Source organism: Chlorocebus sabaeus, chromosome 23 (assembly GCF_047675955.1).
Source record: "Chlorocebus sabaeus isolate Y175 chromosome 23, mChlSab1.0.hap1, whole genome shotgun sequence".
NCBI classification, from domain to species: domain Eukaryota; kingdom Metazoa; phylum Chordata; class Mammalia; order Primates; family Cercopithecidae; genus Chlorocebus; species Chlorocebus sabaeus.
Window position 1 is genome coordinate 34,333,902 of NC_132926.1, and position 23,395 is coordinate 34,357,296.

Genomic DNA, 23,395 nt, shown 5'->3' on the forward strand with positions numbered 1-23,395 from the left:
ATTGAAATAATAAAATACTTGTCTTTTGTGACTGGCTTTTTTCACTTAACATAACGTCTCCATATTTAGCATGTGTCAGAATTTTCTTCTTTTTTAAGGCTGGATAATATTCCATTGCATGTATATTCCATATTCCATTTATCAATCCTTCTTTTATTGGGCATTTGTGTGTTTCTATATTTGTTTATTGTGATTAATGGTATTGGGAATATAAGTATAAAAACTCTGAGTTCCTGCTTTCAATTATTTGGGTATAGACCCAGAAGTGAAAATGCTGGATCATATGGTAGTTCTGTGTTTAGTTTTTTTTTTGAAGAACCATCACACTGTTATCCACAGTAGCTGTCCATTTTACATTCCAACTAGCAGTGCATAAGGGTTCCATTCCTTTCCAGTACTTGTTATTTTCCGATTTGTGGTAATGTCTATCCTAACATCTGAATTTCCCTTATGATCTCTTAACTTTTTTCTGACATCCCTGTTTTCAGAGCAGAATGGGAATGTTCAAAGAACAACATTATTGTTCCATTATCATAACCATTATTAGGATTTAAGTTATTTACTTTACAAAGTATATATATATACACATAATTTCAGGTAATATTCACAAAAATACAGGAATGTGGTCAACATAAATACATCCACTATGCAGACAAAGAAACAGGTTTGGTGTTTATTTGAAGTGATCTCAATGCCATACAGTGAGTCAGTAGTTGGGATTAGAATCCAGATCACTGGGATCTCAATTTAGATCTCTTCCCAATCCCCATGAGGCCAAACTCATCATCAGGCTATTTCCCAGTAACCTATGACCATCCTCAAATCTGAAGTCTAGGTAATTGATTAGATCGATCAGATTAAAATGCTATTTAGGGAAGCCCCCATGTCACTGCTCCAGCCTTGTAAATGACTGGGTCTATATTCTCTTCCAGGAAAAACAAAAGGTCATGAGGTCCCAAAATAACAAGGATCAATTGAAGTAGAATTATATCCACCTGTTACCTGGTTCCAGCTTACTCAGCTGCTCAAAACATTTGCGTTTTACAACTGCTTATCCATAAGAGCCTCAGATGAAGCCATTTATGTAGAACAGTGGTTCTCAGAGCATGGTCCTCAGACCAACATCAAGGTCCTCTCCCAGAAGTTTGCCAACAAATTATTTTGCTCCCTCGTAGACAAACTAAATCAGAAATCTTGGGGGTGGAGCTTAGCAATCTGTGGTTTAATAAGCCCTCCAAGTTAGTCTGATGCATGCCTAATTTTGAGAAACTCTGACAGAGAAGAAACAACCCTTGTCTTAAGATGAAATAGACCATGATTCTAGTTAACAACTCTTGTTAACAGGGTGGCTTTGGATTAGATACTTCATATTAGTTGCTCTGTCTTTTAAAACTTAAAAGAGTAGCTGCCTTACAGTGCTGGTGAGTGTTAGATAAGTCACATGTATTCAAAAGCATTTTGTACACAAAAAGCTTTCAAGATTTGTGTTCTCACCACACACACACAAAATAAGTATGTGAAGGAATGCTTATGTTAATTGGATCTATTTAGCCATTCCATAATGTAAATATATTTCAAAACAAAATTTTATATGTGATAAATATATACAATTTTTATTTGTGAATTTAGAAAAAAATTAGAAGGCTTTAAGCCAGTGTAAGGGATTATTGTGCTAGACAGGCCGAGTCTCAGGACACCTGCTACGCGGATGGAAGGAAGCTGCCCACTACCCCAGCAGCCCTTATTACTAGAAGACCATGAGGCACACCACAAAAACCCACTCCAATGGCTCCAGAGCAGACGAGCTACAGACAGTCTTAGGACTGTGGCATAACCTGATAGACACATGCACATGCATGCACACACACTGAGCTAGGTCAGAGTTTGTATTTTAGGACTATGAATGTGCCAATACAAGAAAATGAAGCAGCAGGTGGTTGAAGCTAAAAATAAAAGTCTGCCGTGAGCCGAGAGGGCACATGGCAAGGTGAAATCATAAGAAAGTAGAAACTTTAAGAAAAATAAGAGAAATAGTATAGAGGGGCTAATATCTGCAAAGAAAGATCAGAGGAGGGATAAAGCAGAGTTACCTTAAAAGACCAGCAAGCTAGTAGCCCACAAAAGAGAGAAGAAAGAGGAGCTGATCCCAGAAGCAATCTCAGCTTCTGATGACTTTCCAGCACCAACTTGAAGCCCTCCTATTGAATGACTCTTTCCTTTATGTCTATGTTTCTTTAAAGCCAAAAATCTCAATTCAACACATTTTTATTATTATCATGTTTAGACTGCCGAAGAGAAGACTCACATTGGCAAGGACATAGGAGAACGGGTCATTGCCTGCAGTTACATGATGAGCTATCACAAAAGATAGAGAATGGGCTTTTTCCACATATCTCCAGAAGCCTAGTCCAGGAGAAAGAGATAAAGGTTATAATCCATAAGGGCTTACACAAGGAAGGCTTTCTAACAACTAAATGTAATCAACGATGATATTTTCCTCATAATACAGTGATTTCTCTGGTGATGGCAATGTTAAAGTTGTTAGAGGGAAACTGTATAAATGCCTAAGGTCTCTTCCTAGAGTAAGATTTGATATTCTGGTGAGGAAAGGCAAAATCAGGTCCTGAAAGAATCAACAATATGGGTTTGGGTATATCTCAGAATGGCAGCAAAGAGGGTATCCATCCTCCATAATATACTGGGGCCCCTAGGGAGCTCACTAAAGATAATAATAAGATGGGGCAACTGGAGTTCAGATGGAGATAATGTAGCTAAACTGGATAAAACTGAGAGGATGGGAAAAAAATGCAGAGGCCACTTGTTCATCATAACAGCCAAGAATAAGAATGGAAGCATTTAGGGGACTGACTTCTTGGATTTAGGCAGTAATTTTTCGTTATTTTGGTCTTGATTGTGCATTTGATAAATTCCTCAACATTCTACTCACACCTTTATTCTACAGCTCCTTTTACCTCAAGTAGGAAGCAAGTGTTCTTGCTTCTTACTTGGTTTCAGCTTTAGCATCCTCATCTGAAAGGTGACAAGACCAACTGGAGGACCTCTGCAGTATTTTAGAGCAGTCTTAATATTGGATAAATCATCATATGACTCAATTGCTTTTACCCACTCTTATCAAGATTCTGGCACTGTTTTAAACTCAATTCTAATTCCTGTTTCTTGAGACAGAGGTCTCCAGGCTGAGTTCACTGTTTCTGATACCTCCTATTAGCTTGTTCCTCTCACTTTACAAGGGCTTAACTAGCCATTATAGGAGACTCTTTCCAAAGGCAGGCTTTGCAAAATGTTTAGTGCTACATGCCATACTTCATAAATAAAATTGCATGTAGGATAATTTTCTCATATTTTAAAATGTTACTTTCATGATGAAAATAATACAGGAAAACATTCTTACTGCTTAAAAAAATCCAAACCGTAGTATACAGTGAAATTACTGCTTGGTTCTGACCCAATTATATTCAAGTCTTCTGTTAATAACCATTTTCAATGTTTTATACATAAATGGGATCATCCTGCAACTTATTTATTTCACAATACAACATGGGGCTTTTTAACGTCAGCAGGTAAAGATCTAATTGAGAATAAAGTAGTAATTTTTAAACACAATTTTACTTGGTTCAGTCATTCACTCTTTAAGCACCTACCATGTGTCTGGCATATCATTTACTTTTTAAAGACTTATGATCTGCTAAGTACTGGGAAAAGGAAGCTGCAGATTCTGCATTCCTGGGACCTCCTGGTTCACATGGAAAGCTATCATGGAAGGTATTCAGTGGTACTGGAAACACAAAGGAGAGCTTGACTGATTAGGTCTCAAAGTTTCCAAGAGTTTCCAAAAACAGAACTAACGACCCTAGAATGAATGCAGTTTACTGGGTAAACACTCTATTTTGGAATGATAAAGTCTTTCTCACTGTCTAAAATCTATCTCTTTCCTAACAGATATTTGACAAACTCTACACACTGCATTTTTCCTGGAACAGAATCTGCCTACTTTTAACCATAAGTGAACATACTTCATTCAATAAAAATAAGCCTTTTTTACAGTACTTTGTGATAAGTACTATGCTAGCTTCTATAGTAGCCATAAAGATATGTAAGACCAAATTGCCGAACTAAAGAAGCATTAAATTTATTAGAGGTATATAAACTCGTAAACAAATGCACAACTCAGAAAAACAAAATCTTTGCATGCTAGAGCCCACCAAGTAGCTCCACTGCTCCATAAGGAAATACCATACAGATGTATCCTAAAACCCTTCCACTGTGAACTTCAATGGAACTTTGAAAAAGACTCAGATGTTCAGTAGATCATATTTAAAGGGCTTTATGAGAATATGTCTGGAAAAAAAATTAAAGTTAACGAGGACCTCTGGCTCCTTATCAAATATAAAAGGAGACAACTAGGTGACATATAGTCTCCAAATCATTGATCCTTAGTCGGCTTCAGAGATTCTGAGCCCTGACCACTCTATTTTCTTATTTACATTGAAATACCCTGAAATGCCCCATTCTATCCTCCCAGTTCAGGCTCCTAGTAGTTATCATCAAATTATTTCTCACCTACCAATGGTCCCTCCCAAGTGTAATCCATTCAAATTTCCACCAAAACAATATTCCTAAAATACAGCTTTGATCAGGTAACTCGTAACTCTCCTGCTTAAATATCTTCACTATGTGTCCTTTATATATTAAGTGAAGCCCAAATTTTGCAGCCTGGTATTCAAGCAAGATCCTTTCGCATCTGGTTTCCTTATTCTCTGACTGCATATGCTTCATTCAAGCAACAAAACTTGGGGAAAGGCCATATCTCATTCACTTTCACATTCTCCTCATACTCAGTAGATACTTAAAGGATGTTAGACATATAAAAAGGTTTTCTATAAGCTTGAGGTCTTCTTTACTGCTCGTATCTACTCCTAGCAAGCATTGAATGCTAAGTCCACTGTTTACAACAGTAAAAGAATTAGCAAGTTTCCCTGTGTAACAGGAGCCCAAGTTGCTCACAATGTAATAAGAACAATGAGGCACCGCTTTTTCTCCTTTTTCCTGCCTTACAATTGGTTTCCTACTCCTGCTTGCTGTCAAGTAAACTACTTGTCTTAGGCTTTGCATTGGAGAGGCGTGGGGGAGAGCTGATTCAAATTAATGCAACTTGTTTCATTCCTCACTCCGGTTTTCTAATATAATTTATATCTGTGAATTGATAACAATTCAGATAGCATTTTCAAAAACTAATTTCATTGCATCCAAACTATTAATGTCTAAAAAGCCATCACATTTGTTTTACAAATGAAGACACCATGGGTAATTGCCATTGTGAAGATCACAATATTATTCATTCAATACAGTTTATTCAGAGTCTGCCACCATGTGGCCAGTATACTATGGAAATACATAGAAAGGTTTCTAAACCCATGTTTTAATGGGAGGAGGCAGCTGATAAAAGAAGTCTTCCCAGAAGAGCTGAAATTTAAACTGAGATACAGATGAATGTGTCCATAAGCAAGGAGTGAATCACAAAGGATCTCTTATGCAATGCTAGGGATTTGCATTTTATCATAATTGCAAAAAGGAGTTTTAAGGGAGTTGCAGGATGATTCTGGGAATAGGGAGGCCAAAGGGTACAAAGTTATACAGATGAAAAAGTCTAGATATCAGCCAGGCGTGGTGGCTAATGCCTATAATTCCAGTACTTTGGGAGGCCAAGGCAGGTGGATCACAAGGTCAGGAGTTTAAGACCAGTCTGGCCAACATGGTGAAACCCCATCTCTACTAAAAATACAAAAATTAGTCAGGTGTGGTGGTATGCACCTGTAATCCCAGCTACTCAGGAGGCTAAGGCAGGAGAATCTCATGAATCTGAAAGGTGGAGCTTGCAGTGAGCCAAGATAACGCCACTGCACTCCAGACTGGGCGACAGAGCAAACCTCCGTCTCCAAAAAAAAAAAGTCTGGATATCTAACACACAGCATGAGGACTATAATTAATAATATTTCATTGTGTACCAGAAATTTTCTAAGACAGTAGACAGATGTTAAGTGTTCTTATCTTTTTTAAAAAAAGGTAATTATGTGAGATGATGAATGTGTTAATTGGCTTGATTGTAGTAGTCATTTATGTATAGCAAAACATCATGTTGTACACCTTAAAATATATAATAACAATTTTTGAATGTTTTCTTTATATATATGTGTGTGTGTGTTTATATATATATATATAGAGAGAGAGAGTTGAGCATCTTGTAGTGCCCGAAAATAAAATTGTCAAAAAACAAAATAAACATAAAATAAAAGTATGTCAAAGTGCTATAGGAGCCAGTCTGAAAGCTCACCCAATCGAGTGGCAAAACCTGGAACAATTTGACAACCAAAATAAAGAGTGTATTATTGAATTATAACCAAAATATTAAACACATATTCGTGAGACTTTGTACTTATCTATCTCAGTAATTATACTGATATAAATCTTTTACTAAATACATAAATATATCAATAAAGAGGAAGAGACATATGTTCCTTACAGAGGAATTTGAAACAGTTTGTGGAGATACTCTGTTCTCAAAGAGTTGAAGCTTAACTCCCCATTCCCCAATGTGAGCTGCACTTACTGACTTTCTTCCAAATAATGGGCTATGAAAAGGTAGTCAAAACTAGTTTTATAGTTGAGGAACACCACATGGAACAGATGATAAAGTTTAGCATCACGGGTGACGTCATATTAATAGCATGTATCCGTAATATCTGATGAGAAAGGTATCTGATCTCTTTAATTTGGAGGTTCTTTCCCCAAATCCCTAACTGCAGTCTACTCATGGGAAAAACATTTTTAAAAATTTAGGGATATTTGAAAAAATACCTGACTACTCCTTAAAACTTGTCCAGGTAATGAAAAATGAGGAATAACTGATTTTCCTTAATCTTTTCTGATCTGTTACAGAAGAGACTAAGGACAGTTATTTTTTCCCACATTTAATGGTTGTGTTTTCTTAGTCTGTTCTGTCACAGATCAGAAGAGACTAAGGAAATACAATCACTAAATGTGATGTTATATCCTAGATGAGATCCTGGAACAGGAAAAGAATACCAATGGTAAAACTAGTGAAATCACAATGAAGTGTGGTGTTTAATTAATGGTAATATGCCAGTGTTTGTTTGGTAGTTTTGAAAAATGTACCCAGGAAATGTTATATGTTAAGAATAGGGAAAACTGGGTTAGGGATATCCATACATTTTCTGTACAAACTTTACAATTTTTTGACAAATCTAAAACTATCCTAAAATATGTTTATATTTTTAAAATAGCAGGATGCAATGAACAATTAGACAATGTAAACAAGTTGATAATTGTCTGAACGAAGGAAGAATCAGCAAAACAAACGTGGAGACAGAGTCAAGTAGGTTTAACATAGTTTAATGACTGATATGATTTGGCCATGTTCCCACCTAAGTCTCATCTTGAATTGTAGTTCCCATAATCCCCATGTGTCATGGGAGGTAATTGAATCATGGGTGTGGTTACCCTCATGCTGTTCTCATGATAGTAAGTTCTCACAAGCTCTGATGGTTTTATAAGGGATTTTTCTCCCTTTTGCTCAGACTTCTCCTTGCTGCTGCCATGTGAAGAGGGATGTGTTTACTTCTCCTTCTGCCATGATTGTAGGTTGCCTGAGGCCTCCCCAGCCATGTGGAACTGTGAGTCAATTAAACCTCTTTCCTTTATAAAATACGCAGTCTTGGGTATGTCTTTATTAGCAGCATGAGAACAGACTAATACAGTGACTATGTTAGGGGAAATAGGAGGCTGGTGAGGGAAAGAGGGGACAGGGATCACAGTGTTGGTGAGTGGCAGATCAAGTCACCAATCCAGGTCCTCTCCCTCTTCAGGACCATGAGATGGATAGCCTATAGCAAGTAGGAGAGACCATGGGGGAATACTCCAGGTCTAGAGCGATCGAAGATGAATAGAAAGATGAATATAGATGAAAGATGAATTAGAAAAATTGATGATGGATTAGATCAAGGGTCATGGAAAAGCAAAGAACAAGACCCAAGGAGACTCTAAACCTAAGATTTGAAATAATGGCAATGCTCTCAAGAGAACTGGAGAAATTTGGGAAAGGAGAATTGTTAAGAAATAAAATAATCAGATATGTTTTATAAAGTATGTTTGAAACGATATCGGGGCATTATGTGGAAATGTTTCACAGTACAGTGAAGCCAGCTAGAGTCTGGAGACATATACAATACGTCTAGAAAAGTGAGAAAGAGTAAAAATGATCATATGAATTGGCAAGAATAAATTCATTAATAAAATATAAGACGTTTGGTTAAGAGTATAGGACTAGAAGCCAGAATCTACTGAAATTGTTTCTAAGATCTTCGTACACTCTCCCTCTTGTTATTGTTGTTCCACAGCCATTCTATATTTCCTTATCTGAAATGTGATTATATATTAATTGACCTTTTGTCCCCAGATATACGCTACTACCTTTAGCTACAGAGTTATTATTTGATTTTCATACGTTACAAGAAACATTTTTTTTTTCTTCCAGTAAACACGTTTCTCAACTGGATGCTTCCTTGTCTTATGTTTGAACATTTAGTTAATGATTGCTGTAGGGGATCAGTGCCAGATTGAGAGAAGAGCAAAGCTGCTGGAAAATGAGACTCAGAGGTCTATCAGTGAAGAGAGCTGATAGGAGTCATTCACAAAACTCTTCTGTGTCTAAGACAGTTGGTCTCCAACACAGATGGCTTGTCCCTATAAGAAAAGTTAATGTGGCTGGGTGCAGTGGCTCATGCCTGTAATCCCAGCACTTTGTGAGGCTGAGGCAGGTGGATCCCCTGAGGTCAGGAGTTCGAGAGCAGCATAGCCAACATGGTAAAACCCCCCTCTCCACTAAAAATACAAAAATTAGCCAGGCGCCACGGTGCTTGCCTGTAGTCCCAGCTACTCAGGAGGCTGAGGCAGGAGAATCACTTGAAGCAGACGACAGAGATTGCAGTAAACCAGGATCATGCCACTGTAATCCAGCCCAGGCGACAGAGTGAGACTCTGCCAGAAAGAAAGGAAGAAAGGAAGAAAGAAAGTGAGAAAGAGAAAGAAAGAAAGGAAAAAGAAGAAAAAGAAAGAAAGAAAGAGAAAGATAGAAAGAAAGAGAGAAAGAAAGAGAGAAAGAAGAAAGAAAAAATCTAACGTAAGAGCAGTTTCAGAAGCTTCCTATAAATTAAACATAAAATAAGGAAAGATTACACCAATACAAGGAAAGAGAAAGGGCAGGTAGTTGATCCCAAATGTGACATGAACCTTCACATGGCAGCAATAGTAGCAGTAGGCACAGGCACTTATTAACCCCTTGTTGTCCCGGCCTGAGCTATGAGCCTTATGTAAAGGCATTATCCTCTTTATTCCTCGTAACAACTCCGTGAAGTATCTACAGGTCCACAGTCCCTAATTCATCATTTCAAACCCACAGAGGGGTTTGTTTTGTTTTTGTTGTGTTTCAGAAGCTTTTCGTTCATTTCATTTTGTAACTCATTTGACAGCAAAATCTGTCAAGAGATGATTTAAGGATAATTATTTTCTCTACATGATATGTTTTGCTGAAGAATTATTGGTGTGATTAAAGCATGTTGTGCCAGGCACCACTGGGCTTTCTGAACTGCATCATATAACTTTTTAAAAATTTACAAAAAAAATTGAGTTTGAAAACCCATCCAGCCTGAGGGTATTTGGAGGAAAAATTATGAAAATTGACGGTCATAAATGTGAAGTTTAGCTCAAAATCACACATAGGTTTGAACCGAGGTCTGTCATTCTGCAAAGATTAGACTTTCAGTCATTAAACGACATGCTGGTAATGTTACTATCTTTACAGCTGGCACCAGAATTTATTTTAAGGAAAGAACTGTCTTTTTTGGGAAAATATCCTGAAAAGAACTTGTTAGATATGGTATCTCCAGAGTCAAGGTGTCATCTGTTTCTGTTCTAGACAAGGAAAGAAACCGGTTGTTTCATTCCTGGCTGAAGAGCGTAGAAAAGAGAATGAAGAAAGAGTAATCAACATTTGTAAGTTTGGCTACTGCTTGGTGGGAAATGACCAAGAAAGACTTCCAGTTAAGAGTGGTTACAAAGGCTGACATGTTTTTAAAATATTTTGTTGCCTTGTGTGTGGTGCAATTCCCTCTACCATTTCTTTGCAATCTTATTAACGTCTACTATGCCCACAAATGCTTAGAAGGCATGGATTTTGCCCATGTTATCAGGTGCCACTGGATCTAACAGTGTACTTGACTCTGTAGACAAAAGGTCATGACATCCGGGAGTTTAGTAAAGGAGACAAATAAGAAAAAATGAAAAATTAGAATTTCCAGTTTCATGTGCTATAACAGAGACATGCTTAAGTGCAGGGTTTACATAGATGAGGAGACAACCCTTTCTGTGTGGCAGTATTAAATTAAGAATCCTGGCTTCTTGGAGTTTAATCCAGCGTTCTCATCATGACGTTAAGATTAAGTTCATACACACACACACACAAATCAGCAAATACCATATCTACTAATCTGTTACCAGGAACAAGAAAACTGAAATCTCTGTGCTTCAGTTTCCTTTCTTATAAAAGAGAAATAACAATGCTATCAGGATTTAAATGATGAAAATAAAATACTACAGTGATTGATGAATAGAAACCTTTGAAAAATATTAGTAGTGGCTATAGTGATAATGACGATGAGGAGGATGTAATCAATGTGATTATTAAGTGATAGCTTTACAAACTACTAGGAGAGGCAAAGGAAAGTGAGAAAATCATTCCTAATTGCATCAAGCACCACAGACATTTTACCCAAGCTGTAGAGGACGTGCACAGGAAATAGGTACACATGCGACCTATCTGGAGAACGAGTAGTGGAATAAAAACAAGAGGTCATTTATGAAAAGTCATGAAGTTCTCTAAATAATGAAAAATAAAAGTTGAAGAGTTAAGATGCAACTATGTCAAGGAAGTCTCCAAATGTCAGGCTAAATATAATAAGCTGTATATCTCCAGTTTCTGTCATTTTTTTCTTACTAGTTAAACTTTGGGCACAGAATGTGAAAATCAACAGGTGCCAGCCCAACATCCCCATTCCAGCATATATTGTCAACAGCCGTTAGAGCAGTTCTCTTGAGTTTTGTCATCACTCTTTACTCAGGTGAATAATTAGTCCTTGAATCAGAAGGGAGTAGGTCATAATATGTTTGCTTGAGTTCCCAAAGATAGACATGCATAAATATGTACTCAGACCGGTAAAGGAGAAAAGGAAAAAATGTACACAAGGTTGAGCAATGTACACACATCCAGTATGACTAATAGTCTAGCACTACAGCAGGATTTCTCTGGTCAATGCACTCCTCATCCCCCAGGGCAAACAATATTTATTCTGTCAAGAATTGATCGTATGAGGCCTCAATATATTTTCTATTGTTCTAATTCATGGAAGGAGGGTGATAGCATTACTAGCTAGCAATTATAATTCCTGGAGATGTGAGGAATAATATTTTTGCACAATATTGACTTATGGTTTCTCAGTTTATTCTCACACCAAATGAACACTGTATGATGTCTATTTTTGTAGATGAGAAAACTGTTTTACCCAGTCATGTCACAGTTGAAACAGCACATTTATAACTGGAGACAGGCTCCTCTCTCCATAGGTTTTGTTTATCCTCTTCAACTTGTTGTCTGAAAAGGGCCATTCCCTATCACAAATTTAGGGCCAGTTTTTAACTAGAATTCATCTTAGTATTGTAGTGATTTAAAAAACAAGATTGTCTAGGGTCCACAGATATGTTTCTGTAGTGAAATATTTTTCTAATTACAAATTAGTATTGGTGAACTGAGATGGAATAGAATAAAAAAATCTATCAAGAGTCCTCATTATAATAAGACTATGTTTTATTTTTTAACAACTGTGTTTGTCTGCTCCCACGTCTACATATAATACATATACTAGGCCATACCCCAAAATTTTTACTTTAGGTTCACAGTCAAATGTTTAAAAAGCACTGTTTGGTGAAAAGAGCCCAGGCTTTGGCATCAGGCAGGCCTAAATCTAAAGTTATTACTGCTGCTATTATTATCTAATGAGTTTACGTGACCAGATCCCAGCCAATTCCCTTCTCCCCGCACTGCTTGTGAGACCCAAGGAAAAAAAATCCTTTTCTCATGTATGAACCCTCCTTAACAGTGGTTATTGGAAGTTTCTTACTGGCCACAAAACTACTATTTAAATAATGATTTGAGATGAAAAGAACCAATATATTTTCATCTCAAATCAAATCAAATATGATTCAACCAATATCTATCAATGCTAAGACTAAAATCCATGAAGGCAGACATCATATCCATTTCCCTAGCACTCAGCCAAAAATTTTCGTATAGTAAGGACTTGATGAATATTTGAATATACTAATGGTTGAAGGAATAAAAGGCCTGATGATGAGCCAATGAATGGCTACTCAACTGGAGGCACTGAAGACACAGAAATGAACAAGGCATAAACCTTGGTCTTCAGAAGTATATACATTTATCTCTTAATTTATGTTTTTAGGAAATATTTATTTAGTGTCTACTATTTTCCAGACACTTTGTTAAGTGCTACAATAAATAAAGCAGCTGTATTTGCTCCCTAAAGATAAAGAGATATTACATAATAATCATACAAATAGCTATAGGGTTGGAATTATTTTAAGTGCAATGAAGGATTTTATGAAATCATACAATAGGATCATACAATACAATTAATCATACAATATAATTAATCTAGATGCAGAAAGAAGTAAAGGAAGACCCAGAAAGAATGGCTTAATGAGAAAATACCTACCACTTAACCTTTTAACCTTAGAAGGTGCAAAGCTGTTTTGTTTTGTTTTCTTGGTCCTAGCAAAGGGTAACAGAGAAATGACCAAAGTAGCAAGGAAATAACCAGACTGAGCAAGGAAGAACCTCTTGGGGAATAAAGATAGAAAGAAGCCAAGTCATGCAGAACCTAAATTCTTCCTGAGCATTCTGAACAATGAGAAACTGGACAGAGACATTATCAAATTTGCAGTCTATAAACATCCTTTGACTGTTCCATGGGCAGCAACTTTAAGGAAGAAATAACAACAAATATTGAGAAACTCTTTGCAGGAAATGCAGAAACCCAGGCGGGAAATGATGGCATTGTCTTAGATATGACAGTGGAGGCCAATGAGAAGTGTCTGGGGTTGAGGTTATTTTGAACACGAATCCAAGAAGAGAACTTAGTAGCAAATTAAGTGTGGAAGATGATGCATAGAAAGGGGAAAGGGAAATATCAGGAAGAACAACGAGGTTTGGGCTTGAGTGATCTACTGGAAAGAAAAGAAGCTGTAGGGAGAATAGAGACAAAAATATTGTGGTGAAAGATCAAAATAGTAGTATGGGACATATTAGATTTGAAGTAGCTGTAAAACATCCAAATAGTGATGTCAAGAACTAAACATTTCCAAAGCTTCCCTTTGATAAAAACCAAAGTCCTTACTCTAGCCGACCCTCACTGCTTCCTTTATTTCATCTCCCATTCTGCCCTCTATCACTTTGCTGGAAGCCAGACTGTCCTCCTGGATGTTTCTAAAACATGTCAAACCAACGTCAGCCTCACAGCCTTTGCACTTACTATTCTCTCTGTCTGGAATGCACATCCTTGGAATAATTACATAGTTCAAATCCTCATTTCCTTCATGTCTCTGTTTGATATCACCTGAAAAGCAAGACCTCTTCTGATTATGCTATAATACATATCTCCTTAACACTCCAGCACCCTTATCCTTCCTATCCATTTCTCCATAATATATATCTGATATATTTTATAATCATTTATTATTTTTTGTCACCTGCCTCCCTCAACAAAAATGCAATGGAAGTTCCATGAAGGCAGAGATTGTTATTTTTATTTACTGATCTGTCTTGAGAGATAAATACAGTTCTTGTCATGACTTGGAAAGGGTTTGAGATTTTATCCTACTTGGAAGCTAAGAAGTTAACCTGCCACATTATAATGGTTTCTGGCAGAAGGCACAGACTCCTGGCTCAGAGATAAGGGACTTAATTATTCCATAGCAACAGCCAGAGTGTTGGAATTTGTTCTGGTTTCCCCAGCCCCGATGTCCACAGGCCAATGTAAGGCACATCAAGTGATACTTACAGCGAAAGTACAGTGTGTTAAAGGAAAGCAAGGCCAAGCTTTGAAAAACCCGAAATCTTTTAAATAGGGCAATTAACATGATCTTTGCCCTAGAAGGAGATATTAACTTTATTACACTAAACAGTAAACAAACCTGCCTTTTGATGCAGAGGGAGACATTACATATTTGCTAAGGTCATTTGCTATCCAAACACCCTTAAAAAGATAGTCTGAAACAAAGGTTATCGGTACCTCTCTCATAAGACACACAGAAACGTGAGAGAGGATGGAGAATTCTCTTCCAACAACACATGGTAGACAACCAGCACATATTCTCAAATGAAAGAGTAACCCTTTGAGTTAGATGTTATTATTATTTTGATTTCCAGATGAATACACAGAAGCACAGCAAAAGTGACTCCAACAAGCACCCTCTACTCTAGAATACACGCTTTAGGGAACTGAGTCCTCTCTCTCTCTTGCTCTCTCTTTCGCTCTCATCTGCCACTCCACCAGCTACTTTAAGCTTTGTGAATGGGTGATAGAAAAATAGAGAAAAGAGAAAGAAGAATAAGAAATGAAGAGTGGAGGAAAGGAAGAAAGAATGGAGAGGTTTTATCCTACTTGGAATAAAATTCTTTCTAGTCGCTATCCATACCTGCTCATCTATCCAGACCTACAGAGTAGAAGGGATCTTTGGGTTCACCTTACAGGGGAGAAAACAGGCTTCAGAAGGGTATGACTTTCCCCCAACCATTGAGAGAGCGGGATCAAACTAACCACCAGAACTATTTTCCTGACAGAATGTTTGCCTTGTATGTTTCAGGCCCACATGGCTCCTTTCACCTTTCTTACACAGGTGACATTCCCAGAACCTGGAGGCCAGGCTACAACACAGAGTCAATCAATAACTAGGGAGATCTATGATATAGCCCAGTAGGTGGGGCCTTGCTGTCGTCTGCCATATGACCCTTCCAGTCCCAGGCTTCTGAAGAGACGTGGTAAGTGCAGTGCAGTTTTCAACTGACCTCTGGACGCAGAATTTCAGCCATGCAAGTAACAGGCATCTTTCTTCTCAGTGCCTTGGCCCTGTTGAGTCTACCTGGTAAGTGTTTTTGCATATTTTTCAAATTTAAATAAAATCATTTTGACCTGTTGCTTTGTGGAGCACATTATCTTCTAGACTTTTGATGTAGTCTAGTCTTCGAGAGATCTTTTGGACCTAATGAGATGAAATAGAATCCATAGATAAGAATTATTTTTTAAGAGGGATTTTTAACTTACTATAAGGAAAACAATTCTGCAGTAAGAACTGCCTAGAGATAAAATGGTTTTCCTCTATTGATGTGGCTGACCCTTTGTTGGAATACGGTAGAGAAAAAAGGGTAAAAATATTTCAATTTTAACTATACTTCTAATTTTGTAAATGTGTAAGGCCAAATTACAATAATATATGTGATATAAAGGGGAGTTTTTATTTTCAATTTCTGGTATTTCTTATTAGTATCTGGAAATACAAAAATTGCATTTTGTGTATTTACATTACACGTTTTGAATGTTTTGAAAGAAAACATTCTGCTTGAATAGATGGTGCACATATACCCCCAACTGCATCTTGACAATGTTAACAGACAACTCTGAACCCGCAGAGCCAAGATCAGTTTCCTTTTTATCATTGGAAATAGTTAACATTTTCAACTTCACCTCTCGTGTAGCGACGGATCCTGTGGAGAGCCAAATCAGCACTTTGCTAAGAAGAGGAAGAATATTGTTTGTTGTATTCGCTGAATACTTATGGCAGCTGTCAGTGTTCCCTTTCCCCCTCCTCATGCATATTAATTAATACAAATAGATGCTTGTGATGAGCACCTGCTCATCAGTTTTTAGATTCAACTAGATTCTAAAAGCCAGTGGGCCCCCAACAACATCAAGTTCTGACTATCCTGGGGGAAATTCTCCAAGCTCTTAGATGCCTCACTAATTTTCATTACATTTAGAGACAAAGAACTACTTCTTTACCCAGATCACCTCAAAGATTGATGATATTAAAAATTAATTTTCACAAATATTTCCTTATTTGGATGCTATCAGATTAATTCCCCTTCGCTTCCATGAACTCATCCACAGTTATCATTTTCTACATGTTGTCAGCAAAACCCATGCTATCTTCTGGGGAACGGAGATTAGCTATTTTGACTACCTGTAAATTCAATAAATGTGAGTTGGACCCATAGTCCATATGATGCAATTGTTGGAAATAGCTTTTTGGGAACTGATAGTGAGTTGGCAAAAGATCTCTATTTTTTCAACATTACTTACAAAAGAGAATTTAAGTGTAATTGAAAAAACTAATTTTGCATCAGAAGGCCTGGTTACTGCTTGTGATAACTGTTTCACAGCTAGTTATAAAAACTCTCCATACTTTCATCTGTAAACAGATAGAAAGTATACTTCACTAATTGTGAGATTAAAGATCTAGCAACTGGTTTTGAGAATGTTTGTGAGGATTCAAAAGATAATTTGCTCAGTGCCTGATACATTTCCAGCAGTAAGTACATAATTTCTATTTTCAAGGAAATAGATCAACTTCCTAAAACATCAAATTGAAATACTTTGGTCATAATCAAAGTTTTACTTAATCTTTTTAAGGTTTGCCAGGGAGGGGGTGCAGGAAAATCAGTCAGATACTTTTGGAAGATTATAGAAATCAGAAAGGGTAGGGAATGAAAGAGCCTAGTAAAGAAGTCATGGTCTGCAGTGAAAGCAGAGAATTCTGATGAAGAATAGATCTGACTTCTCTCGTTTAGGACCCAACTTACGATATCTGATTTATTTCCAGGTAACACTGGAGCTGACTCCCTGGGAAGAGAGGTAAAGAGATATTTGTAATTTCTTATTTCTCAGGCTGGAACAGTTTGATCCAACAAAAATGCAGCCTTGCTGTCACCTTTCAGTTGAGCCTGAAGTTAAGAGGAGTATGAATGCTAGGGAGGGTTAACGTGTGAAATGCAAACGGTAATAGTAGTTCCACCCCACAGGCATATATTGAAGGACAATTTCACGGATGTATAAGCAAGTTCTATATAGTCCTACAGTGCTTACTGTGAAGGGGTTTTTATATAAACTAGTGATAGCTGTAAACAAGTATTTGGGGTGGAAGCCTTCTCGAGTTCACTCCAAGTAGTCCTTCCTCCTTACAGCCAGTTTGACCATGTTGGCATGCAGCTCTCCCAATGACCAAGGTGTGGCTCTAATTTATAATGAACAACAGAAAACAATAAACTAGGTTCTTCTTCTAGAAAAATATTTTAACTCTAATCTTTTCATATTTTTTTGTTTAAAAGGTAATTTCAGTAAATTTGGAGACCAGAGGAAGAAGTGTCCCTCTTCTCAGTACATTTATATCTAGTCAGAGAAAGCTAAGAGACCAAAAGTTCATGAATGAATACATTATTACATTTGTGATAAGTGTTATGAAAAAGATATGCTGCCATTAAGAACTTAGCCTAGTTAGAGAGATCAAGGAGGGTGCTCCGAAGTAAGTGAGGGGTCATTTTGAGCCTAATAATAATAATAATAATAATATTAATAATGAGTGTTCGCAAAGCAAAACTGGTGGGGAGATGTAGTAGAATGAAGTAGTTAAGAGCTAAAGCTCAGGAACTCTGACAAGGTTTGAAATCTGAATTTAGGAATTCCTTAGCTAGGCGTCCTTGGCTAATTTTATTGCTTTGTGCCTCATTGTCTTCACCTGAAGAAGAATATAATACTTAGTTCACAGGATAGTTAGGCAGTTTAAACAGAATAATATGTAAAAAGCACTAGGACAGTGTCTAGGACAATGCCAATCATTTGACGATTATAAACTCTTACTAGAGTAGAATGCAAAGACTTCCAACACTGGATGATGGCTAGTGCCTTTAAGTGCCTAATAGAAGATCAGTGTGTGTGGACTACAGTGTACAAGGAAGAACATGCCTCAAGATGTGGCCAGCCTGAGAGATGCCAGCACCTGCAGTAACTGCAAACTTGAACATTATCTCACCCATCCGTGCAAACCTCACAACAACACTATGAGATAGGTGGGAAATGGTAATATCATCATCATTTTGCAGATGAACTGACTGAGTTTCAGAAAGGCCATAGGACTTACTAATGTCACACAGTTTAGAAATAGCAGAGGCATGACTTAAAACAAGGTTTTCTGTCTCAAGATCTTAGGTTATTTCTCTTACAACACACAGTATCGTTCTCCCAATCACAGTTGTGCCCCAGAGAAATTAAAACCATTTCAGAGATTTTGCTATGAACTCAAGAATGGAGAATAATGGGAAATGATTCTGTTTAATTCCATTTTTAGGCCAAATGTTACAATGAACTTACTGGATGCACCAAGATATACGACCCTGTCTGTGGGACTGATGGAAAAACTTATCCCAATGAATGTGTGCTATGTTTTGAAAATCAGTGAGTACAAACTTGAGTTTCTTTTAAACTATATATTTTAAGATAGTTATCTTAAAATATACTGATAATATGAATCTCACCCTGAGAGAAGCAAACTATTTACTTTTTTCAAAAACAGTTATCTCTTTCTTATTCTCCTTTTTATACATTTAGCATTATAATATTATTTTTAAAAAGTCACTTTTATGATAAAAGTCTATATTTTTACAGCAAAATAGTTGATAGATTGGATTTTTATTAATCTTATACACACAAAATACCTTTAATTAAAAAGAAATATTAGTGGTTGCAATGATTGTGTTTTTTAAAGCCCTCATTTATGCAAATATAAATTGTATAGATTATATAACCAAAAATGTATTTTTACTCATGGATATGAAAGCCAGTTTCAGTAAAGCTTCATTTTCTCAGTATCCATGAGTAAGAGATGGGATACAGAGAAATAGATTTGACACAAATTTCCTATCTCACTCAGCAACTGAAACCTTAGCATGTGTCAAGCATTATGCTAATATTCCCTGTCTTACTGGTGCTTATGATTAAGAAAATGTCATGAGTACATATAGGATGGCTTCTTATAATTTGGGGCAAATGCCAGAAGATGAGGTGTAAATAAAGTGCAACAGGAGTCAAGCAGGGATACATATTTTTTGTTATTAAAAGGGGCCAAGAAAGGATCCATGAAAAGAATAGAATGCCGGCCGGTGCCGTGGCTCACTCCTGTAATCCCAGCACTTCGGGAGGTCAAGGCAGGTAGATCACCTGAGGTCAGGAATTTGAGACCAGCCTGGCCAACATGGTGAAACCCCGTGGTGGCAGGCACCTGTAACCCCAGCTACTCAGGAGGCTGAGGCAGGAGAATCGCTTGAATCTGGGAGGCAGAGGTTGCAGTGAGCTGAGATTGTGCCACTGCACTCCAGCCTGGGTGACAAGAGTGAGACTCCATTAAAAAAAAAAAAAAAAGAAAAAAAAAAAAAGAATAGAATGCCATTTAAATAGAGCTCTGAATTTTGGCAATATCAAAAGAGCATGCCAGGTTAAATAAAGGTGTGGAATGAACAAAACAAAAAAAGAGGATTCCACGAGTGACTTTAGTTTTTCTGAGATTGACTTGATATTAAAGATTTTGACTCAGGCTCAAGTGACTGTGTAAATTTCTATTATATTCTACTGCATAACTTTCCTTGCCTGTAATGCAAACCTTCTTCTTGGGCTGGTTTAAACCATTGTGGAAAATTCTCAGAGTTTAGCAAGTATCGTGGAAATAGGTCCCCAGGATGAGAGGTCTAATATCTTGAAGTTTTAGACCCAAAATCTTAGGTATTCTACTTTGTAATGAATCCGTTTCCATAACTAAGACTTGTAAAAGGAATTTGAAGCCACCTGTTAGTTTTCTCATGACCCACATTCTTGACATTAAGGTCAAACATCATCTTTCCATCCAATGGGAGGAGAAAGCAAGAGAACAACAGCTTTGAGACTTGGGAAATTTCCAAGTGCCACTCAACATTTACAGTGAAACGTTAGAAAAATATTAGTAGAGGGCTGGGACACCCTGTCTGCTTAGTCTCTGAAACCTACGAGTTTCTGTTTACTCTTTCTGTTTGTTCAAAAATATGTAAATACGGGAGGCACATTTCTATGCTAGAAAACATGACCTCTCTCTCTATATTTCTCAGATAAGAAAATTTAGGTCTAGAGACAAAATGTTGCTTTCGCAAATACAACATATTTCCTAATGTATGACATTGCCCCTTTCACTGTTGATTAAAAGTCCCCAACTTATTACCTAGTAACTAAAGCCAGATGCTGACCCTAGTTTGAGACAAGTAGATAATACCAAACAAGGGCTGGCAAATCAGTCTTCTTGGTCATTATATGCTTGGCAAATATATTCCAAAAACACTTTTTCTGTTCCTTCTATGTCTTCATAGGAAATCTGTACTGGCAAATTCTTTTCCATAAATCTGCATTTCCAATAGAACCTTCTATAATGATGGAAATGTTCTATGTGTATGCTGTCTAATACATAGCCACTAGCCACAAAACAGTAGACTTAATGTGGCTAATACTAACTTAAATGTGGCTAGCATAACTGATAAACTGAATATTTAATATTATCTAAACTAATGTAAATTTACATAGCTATATGTCGACAGTGAATATATGAAACTAGAGTGAACAGCGTAGCAACTCTTGTTTATTCTGTTTAGGTATGTGTGCTTATGTATGCTAACTAATTTGGAAATCAGTATTAATGAGTACTTAATGATTGTGGGACAAGAAAGCATTAAAAAGTCTTAAAGAGTTTCGCTGAGCATGGTGACTCATGCCTGTAATCCCAGCACTTTGGAAGGCCCAGGCAGGCGGATCACTTGATGTTAGGAGTTTGAGATCAGCTTGGCCAACATGGTAAAACCCCGTCTCTACTAAAAATACAAAAATTAGCCGGGCGTGGTGACATGCACCTGTAATCCCAGCTACTCAGGAGGCTGAGGCAGGAGAATCACTTGAACCCGGGAGCTGGAGGCTGCAATAACCCAAGATCACACCACTATACTCCAGCCTGGGCAACAGAGTGAGACTCTGTCTAAAAAAAAGAAAGAAAGAAAGAAAGAAAGAAAGAAAGAAAGAAAGAAAGAAAGAAAGAAAAGAAAAAAAAAAGTATATGGAAGTCAGATGTCCTCCAGTAATAGAGAAGTAGAAGAATTTTTGTAAGCCAGTATATTCAAAGAAAAAATGGTTAGAAAAATTAAAGACCTGGAAACAGTCTTCTAGGAAACAATTACAACATTTAGAGATATTTAGCTTAGAGAAGAGAAAACTGGTTTGGTAATGGCAGTGTGGGGCGAACAGAGAGGTTTTATCTGGAGGGGAGGATGTTTAGAACTGGCAGGAATCATGTGGAATAAATATATGATTTAGTTTTGCGAGACCTCACAGAAATGAATCCCTAGAGATCTAAGATGAAAGGTCAGTCAATTAGAAGGTCCAACAATAGCTCAGGCAGCAGCTCAGATGGAAACCTGGTGGCGAAGGCAGAGGCATCAGGAGCAAAAGATGCAATGATGGATTTGAATTTAATTTCAGGGGTTCACTGTAACACTCCACTAGGTCTGTAAAAACTGTAAGGACAGATGTTTTTCCTTTCTGTTGTATCCTTAGAGTAGACAACAGTAATCAATAAATATTTGATGAATTCATGAGTAAGTGAATGTATAAATGAATGAAAGAGAAAAGATTCTAAATCTCAAACCCCTATACTTTAAATGAAGTTATTTTCCCCCGTTTTTCTCCCATAGTCACTTTTTTGTCAATAAAGTTTAAGCTGATTTTTTTTTTTTTTTTAATTTCTACTGCAGGAAGCGCCAGACTTCTGTCCTCATTCGAAAATCTGGGCCTTGCTGAGAATCAAGGTTTTGAAATCCCATCAGGTCACTGTGAGGCCTGGCTGGCCTGATTGTTGAATAAATGCATCTGAATACTCCCTGTTGTTTCCATTTGCTTTTTCCTCAAAGGTATGTTTGATTATACCAGGGTCAGGGGACTTTGGCAAGACTCAGAATAGACCAAGTTTTAAAAACACCAGGAATCCTGTAATTTCACACAGGGTTTTTCCCTCACAATTCCTTTTCTTTCCTCATCTTTCTTACATCTTGAGGTCACTGCCTGAGAAAATGTGATTGCAGATATTAAATGGCAGAGCACGGATGATCATGAATGCAAGTAATTCTGCAGAGGACTGGACTACTATTTTAAGGAACAACTGGAAAATACCCAGTGCAGAAACATGTTACCCATCACAGTTTGCTGACTGAAGTAACTCCTTTAGGTTTCCTTGGGATTTGATCGAGCACCTATTGAGCCTGGCACAGGTCTACGTGCATGGGCACAGAGCTGCCTGTCTGGTGGAATAGAGTTTAGTCTTTGAGATTTTCCACTTATCTCAGAATGTAGAGTTTGGGTCAAACATAATTGTCTCAAAAAGATTTGAATCACTGAGTAAACAGAAAAAAAAGTACATTTTCTTAACAAGGCTATGGAGCAGCTTGTGGATGTAGCCTTAGTTCTTCACCAGCAGGGCCAGTTCCCCATTAGTTACTAAGCTGACTAGTGGTAATGTAGAGCCTGTGGTTGTGCCTGATAACCCAGGGCTTGGATGGAGGACTTCCTCTTGTGCTTCCCTGGGAGATCTGCTTCACAGGGCCTGACGGGTTTGTGCTGTGCTAACCTGAGGCAGGTGGGTGGGGAGGCCTGATTCTGGATTAACTTTGGGAATGGTCTCTTCTACTATCAAACCATTCCCAAAAGATAATCTGACAAGGAAAAAAGTGACTATAGACCAGATGAACTGATCAAGAGACCTTTGTGCAGCGCACTTTGGTTTATGTGTAAGCCAAAACAACCCTGTAAGATTATCCTTATCTTATGAGTAAAGTTAGAACTAAGTGAAATCACCTGCCTAATATTGCCAGCAAACAAAGCGGTGGGTTTAGGCTTTTATTATAATACAGGACTGAATTCAAGTCCAATGCTTCTTCCATGAAGCCACAATCACCTCACGTGAGTTATTCATTGCCTATTTTTTCTATAGAAACTTTAGATAACACCTTCCTATTAAAAAGGTCTATGTGTTTATATTCAGGGAAGCAAATAAACTAAAGAAGTGCCCCCAAAGAAAAATAAAAGTATGTACAGCTACTAAAAGAAGAAGGAGGAGG

At 37.3% G+C, this 23,395-nt stretch overlaps 2 protein-coding genes across 3 annotated transcripts in view; one reads left to right on the plus strand and one right to left on the minus strand.

Annotated features, from left to right (window-relative positions):
• SCGB3A2 (secretoglobin family 3A member 2) overlaps nucleotides 1-23,395 on the minus strand; it is a 90,737-nt gene that overhangs the window by 30,575 nt on the left and 36,767 nt on the right. The gene's annotated exons all lie outside the window — the stretch shown is intronic.
• On the plus strand, nucleotides 7,617-22,158 carry SPINK1 (serine peptidase inhibitor Kazal type 1). Of its 2 annotated transcripts, none has more exons than XM_008014881.3 (5): nucleotides 7,617-7,676; nucleotides 15,034-15,312; nucleotides 17,047-17,078; nucleotides 18,568-18,674; nucleotides 22,037-22,158. In XM_008014881.3, the coding sequence occupies exons 2-5, from the start codon at nucleotides 15,258-15,260 to the stop codon at nucleotides 22,080-22,082; spliced, it is 240 nt and encodes a 79-aa protein (XP_008013072.3). In that variant the 5' UTR covers nucleotides 7,617-7,676; nucleotides 15,034-15,257; the 3' UTR covers nucleotides 22,083-22,158. The 2 variants fall into 2 exon arrangements, with proteins under 2 accessions (XP_008013072.3, XP_072866466.1); XM_073010365.1 differs by having other exon boundaries at nucleotides 15,067-15,312.

What these genes read in the sequence shown, in the direction of transcription:
- SPINK1 (XM_008014881.3), top strand. Translation starts at nt 15,258, where the DNA reads ATGCAAGTAACAGGCATCTTTCTTCTCAGTGCCTTGGCCCTGTTGAGT. An exon ending in GGCCCTGTTGAGTCTACCTG is followed by an intron (nt 15,313 to 17,046) that starts GTAAGTGTTTTT and finishes ATTTATTTCCAG; the next exon opens with GTAACACTGGAGCTGACTCC. An exon ending in GTGCTATGTTTTGAAAATCA is followed by an intron (nt 18,675 to 22,036) that starts GTGAGTACAAAC and finishes TTTCTACTGCAG; the next exon opens with GAAGCGCCAGACTTCTGTCC.